General features: G+C 31.7%; 1 protein-coding gene across 1 annotated transcript in view; it reads right to left on the reverse strand.

Annotated features, from left to right (window-relative positions):
- LOC109359166 (naringenin 8-dimethylallyltransferase 2, chloroplastic-like) overlaps nt 1-183 on the reverse strand; it is a 45819-nt gene extending 45636 nt beyond the window's left edge. The window contains exon 1 of the mRNA XM_019603730.1: nt 97-183. Within this exon, the coding sequence (XP_019459275.1) occupies nt 97-151 (55 nt within the window). The 5' untranslated portion in view covers nt 152-183. The remainder of the gene's footprint in view (nt 1-96) is intronic.

Genomic DNA, 6128 nt, shown 5'->3' on the forward strand with positions numbered 1-6128 from the left:
TGCATTATGAAGTGAAACCCTTTTGTTATTAATTCAAGAAGCAGAAAGAGATTTAATTTGGAATTCAATTAATGATGTAAAGGCAGAAATACAAACCAGATGTAAGGGAAGGAGCTTTGGGAAAAGAAGCAGGTGCAAGCACAAAACTCATAGTGATTAACTTAACTTTGTTAGTTCTAAGATTTTATGAACTTATGTGACTTGAATCCAAGACTAGATCGACCTTTCATATTATATATAATGTAGAAGTCATGTGCCTGGTTTCACACTGTTTTAATTTTGTGAGTATTAAACGTACCAATTAGACATTGATCTAGTAATATAAGATGTTATGAGAATTTTAGATAATAGATTAAAAGTTTACCTTGGCAACACTTATTAGGAAATATAACTAATCGATAAATTTTTACTCAGTTATATAAAAATATGTTATCAAATCAATATTTGTAGGACAATATTGTGAGTTTAGAAATATCTGTAACTCATTTTCCACTTTTCTTATAATTTTTTGAAATGGTGTAAAGATAACACAAGTGTATCAACAACCATAATTTAAAATAATGTGACAAATCAAGAAGCCAAAGGTGGTGGCAAGTTATTGACTTTCAAATTCCTTGATATAACAATTGAATTGAATAACCCAATACCGCAAGCTAAACTAAAAATTGAATCCAGCCAAAAGATTATGTTCATTCTAAAACAATATTACATCTGGTATTATTTTCTTTTTTTTAAGTTCATGGCGTACAACTTAGTAAATGCAATTAATATATTTATTTATATTAATTTTATTACTACGCTTCTTATGTCTTTATAATAATTATAGTTATTATTCTCTACTAATTATGTCACTTATTAGTTAGATGGTACAAAAAATTATCTTGATTTGACTTTTTGTAAAGAGACAAAGAGACAGGAAAAAATCCAATTTGATAAGAAGATAATTAAAAAACGAACAAATATTAATAAATCTCGTTAATTTAATTCCAAAGAAAAGTGCAATTTTTTAAATTTAAAAATCATCACATTGCCCATGCTAGGAATTTAATTAACCATATTTCGTGGAGCTTAATCCTATTTATTTAAAATTGGATTTAATATTTTATCATATAATATATTATTTAAGGTTTGATATTCTCTCCAATTACTAAGGAAAAGGTGAGTATCTAAAATAATTTATTCATCAATATTCTTAATATTAGCCCTAATGGAATGTCTAAATGTAAATATATTATTTCTCAATGCAGTAAATATAACACTTCAACCTTAACATGCGACCTCTCAGACCCATGAATATACTGGGCATGCCACCCATCAGCTTAAATACTCCCTACAGTATTTTATTCCCCTCTCAGGGGAGCCTTCCGCGACTCGAACTCGTGACCTCAAGGATAAATAGTCACTATACCACTGAGTCGTTACTATTAAGCTAGACTATTGTAACACTCCAGTTCTGACATGCGACCTCACAGGCCCATGAATATACTGAGCGTGTATTTATTCCCCTCCAAAGGGAGCCTTCCGTGACTCGAACCCGTGATCTCAGAGATAAATAGTCACTATACCACTGAGTCGCTATCATTAAGCTACACAGCTTAATGGTAGCGACTCAGTGATATAGTGACTATTTATCTCTGAGGTCACGGATTCGAGTCGCAAAAGGCGCCTTTTATTGTAACACCTCAGTTCTGACATGCGACCTCTCATGCCCATGAATATACTGAGTGTGTCACCCATCAACTTAAATACTCCCTGTAGTATTTTGTACCCCTCCAAGGGGAGCTTCGCTACCATTAAACTAGACTTACACCTAGTTCTGACATGCGACCTCCCAAACCCATGAATATACTGAGTGTGTTACCCCCAAGCTTAAATACTTCCTGCAGTATTTTATTCCCCTCCCAGGGAAGCCTTCCGCGACTCGAACCCGTGACCTCAGGAATAAATAGTTACTATATTCATGGGTCTGGGAGGCCGCATGTCAGAACTAGTGTGTTACAGTAAATACTTAATTTTTTAACAAATTATTATATTAAATATTTTATAGATTATATATTTAAAATTTTAATAAATTATGTATATTACTTAAGGGCTATATAAATTTTGAATGTAAACCTATCATTTCTCATTGTACAATATAGTTATTTTCAATATGTTTAAAATTTTATTCTCTGTAACTTTTATTTAAGTAAATATGAATCTTATTTTATTGAGTTCAAATAATTGCGAGTTTTCTGAAATGAGAATTGTTATGAAAATACTAATTATTATTATAGTGAATTTTTTTTAAATAACTTAACAAAGCATTAGTAATTTATAGATAGAAGGAAAAAATGACATTGGCAGTATTTCCAATATAAAATAGTCCACTTTAAAAAGATATCGATGATAATGAATGTAAGTATTTAACCCCTCCAAGGAATTTATATATTCTTGAATCATTTAATGTGTAGATCTCTAAGTGCAAATGAATATATATCCTGACTTACAATTTTACAGAGAAATTAACTTTAAAGGAATTAAATCCTAAGCTAACTGTGAAAACAGAGAATCACAATTCACTAGACAAACTAGACAAATAAAGCTCAACTCAAATGAGATAAAATCACTGTAAACCAACTTATTCGGTCATATAATGAAATGATTTAGATATTTTCATTTTATAATAGCTTGATATGATCTCTGTGCTTAAGTAATTTATTTATATGATTAAATATTGTAAACGACTTTCAACTATTAATTTTAAAAGATTAATTATTAGTTGAGATATGACTATTTTAGTCCTTTAAGATGGTTATTGGCATTGTCAATAAATGGGTAAGCAACCTAACTATGAACTACATCTTGTCAAAGATAAAACAATTCATTTCTTTATTTCATTTTCTCATTACTACATAATCGATCTCAAATTATATTACAATATGATTATTAGTGTCAATTCTCGAATATTATTTTAAAACCGCTTCATATCGTACCACAACAAGAAAGAGAGATAAGAGCAGGAAATGTTTCCACATATAGAGAAGAAAAAATGAGGAAATTTGTCTTCAATTTGATATGTCTTTTCTAAATAGAGAAAACCTCTATTTATAAGTGAGGAACCAAAATAAAGAGTTTGATGCAACTGCCTAGAAAGCGATATGATCGGTTTGACTTAGCATTCTATCCTTATCACTTTGATGCCAATAATATGTGTTGACTTGAACTACACGTGTGCCAAGGATGTGGTTTCTAGAAGAAATAAAAAAAAATTCTTCAGAAAATTAAAATCCCAAGCCCGACCCAGTCAGGTGATAGAGGAGTGCAAAAATCCTTGGCTTGCCAAGAGTGCAAAAATTACTTATACACTCTTGAAGTGATTTTCCCACTCAATATGACACTTGTGCTTTTCCATTTCACATTCATTTCTTCCGACATTAAATATTAAAACAAAATTTCATTAGAAAAATTGTCAAAGTCTTTGAAGTTTGAATATAAAATGGATGAGATTTAGAATGTATTTGACGTCTTATTAAAATATGTAAGGCTTACTCCATTTTATAAGTTATTGACTGGTTTCGATTTTTTTGTTTGATGTATGGCTAGCCAATTGTTAATAACATGTTGGGATTTGAAAGTCAAGTATAATAATTTCTTCTACTAGTACCAAAAATGAATTTTAATAATAAAATAATTAATTTAACTCGGGAGTTTATGTATTCTTCAAATCATTATCCATCCCTACTTGTTAATTTTAGAATAAGCAATCAAATCTTGGGAAGATATTAAGATTTAATAACAAATAAAGGTAAATGAGAGGCTTTCTTAACGTCAGCCCTGATGTCCGAAGATAAGCTGCGGAACAAGGAAATCAAACATTTAAAACCTAATTTATTATTTATCAATATAATTACCCAAAAAATACATTACTTTTAATAAAATTATACTACCTTTGGAATCGATTATATGAAAATTTAACTAAGTTGTTTAACTTCATTTAATTTTCTAATCGCGTCTAACAAATAAATTTTATTGTCCAAATTCACCTTCATGATACTATATGAGAAATTTTATCAACAATCTCTATCCATTGAAAAACAACATAAACTCTTTTCAAGAGTAATACTTCAAAATAAATAGGAAATACAATTTGAAGTAAGAGAAGTGTATTTTAGGGATCCCATTACTTAATAGTGAAATTAGTTAAATTTTGCTTATATTTTAGATCTCCTCACAAGAATTCAAATTTGTTGAAGGGAATACTAAAACCCAGATCCTTTTTATAAGACCATGTTGATGTTTTCGTTCTAGTTATTTTTCTATAACCATTTTAAAAGTTCCATATATGATAAATGGTTTTTTTACAAAAATACATTTAATTATCCATATAATTTGAGTGTCAAGAAAAAAAAATATTTAATTTCACTTATCAATATTAGTTTTGGTAATGTAATACAATTTTTATAAATTTAATAATGTTTCCTTTCGTAATCGACATGAAAATAATATATAATGATCTTGTAAAATAAATGGATGTAGTAATGATTTATTCCTATTACAATTATCTTTCCTCCCCTCAATATTGTTGACATTAATAAAATCAATAATTTAGTATAGCTACAATGATAATTTCAATTTTTAGTAAGTAATAGAATAAAATTTGAAAATAAAAAAAGAAATTAGTTTGGATAATATATTAATAAATATAAGGTCTTAGACCCTTAGATAAATATATAGGACTATTATAAATTAAATTATAATGTATAAGGCTTAAACTCTGATTTTTAGGCAACAGTTTTGACTCCAATTTTTAAGTATTTATTTAAATACACTATTGACTTTCAAATTCCACTTGCTATTAACTAAACCTCACTCGGATCCTTCTCCATCTCGGAGTCCGGAGAGAGATCTACCACTTCGATAGAGTCTTCTATGCATACCAACTCCACACAATCCTCCTCCTCAGCTTCCATCTCCTCCATGGTGTCAGGCTGAACCCCACGACCTAATATTTGTTCTAGCATCCGCTTGCGGTTCTGGCATGGTTCACCGAGCGGCTCTCCTTGATAGTGGGGAACATATCACATCGTTCCAACTCCTTTGCCTCATTGACGACCCTGCAGCAGTTGGGCCACAAGGAGTTGCAGACTAGGTGATGATACGGTAGGTATCGGCCTCAGGTTTGGCAGAGTGAAAGAAGTCTCTATGTCTGCATGATGAGATGGAAAGCGCATCGTGGTGCCGTCACACACCATCTCCAACTCCAAGGAACAAGGGCATGTGTAAGTGTAGTGATCCCCGTCAATCTTCCATGCCCCCTCCCGGGACATCGAGAATCGGTAGCTCCAACTCCTTGCTGATTGGTCCATCTGGACGAGAACGTGTACCGAAAACAAGCAGAAAGAAAGAGAGTAAGATATTTAATGAATATTTTTCATCGACGGTGTGGGATTATACATAATATCACATTCAGATATAACACACATAATATACATACTATGTTATCACATACCTAAATGCAAATGATAAATAATGTTTTAACTCAGATTATGAGGATCAATATCCACGAGTTCTATATGTGAATGCTATGTTTAGTTCATTCATCCTTACACCAATATCCTCCTAATAAACTATTTGGAAATAACCGAGAGTAGAGGTCCCATAACAAGCCGATTTGAACGCACCAACTTACTTCTCGCAAGGATATATGATCGATTTCTTCCAGTGGAATTGTCCATTTCATGACGGTGTCGTATCAAACACTTTTTGGGCATCTCTCTAATCGATCCTGATTGCAAAAATGGGTTATGAGAGATCGTCTAATTTGCACTATGAGAACTATTCGATCCAACAGAATACCTCATCCAGGAATATCGAGGACTCGTCTCACCTAGACTCTTCCTCAAGGCTTTGCTGGCGTATCACCACCATCACCGACCCTCTCAACATCTTGGGGCTCGTTCGTCTCCCGTAATTTTCCTCTCTACTACTTCATTATTCACTAGGATTATGCACACTAACCGAGGTTAGTAGATTAAATCTTTATATAATTCTTTTATTACGATCAGCCCATCCTAAGACATCTCCCATCGGGAATGCTTCTAGTGGGACCCGATCCTAACATCAATAACGGAAAACCTCATCTCCAC

Source organism: Lupinus angustifolius, chromosome LG11, assembly GCF_001865875.1.
Source record: "Lupinus angustifolius cultivar Tanjil chromosome LG11, LupAngTanjil_v1.0, whole genome shotgun sequence".
NCBI classification, from domain to species: domain Eukaryota; kingdom Viridiplantae; phylum Streptophyta; class Magnoliopsida; order Fabales; family Fabaceae; genus Lupinus; species Lupinus angustifolius.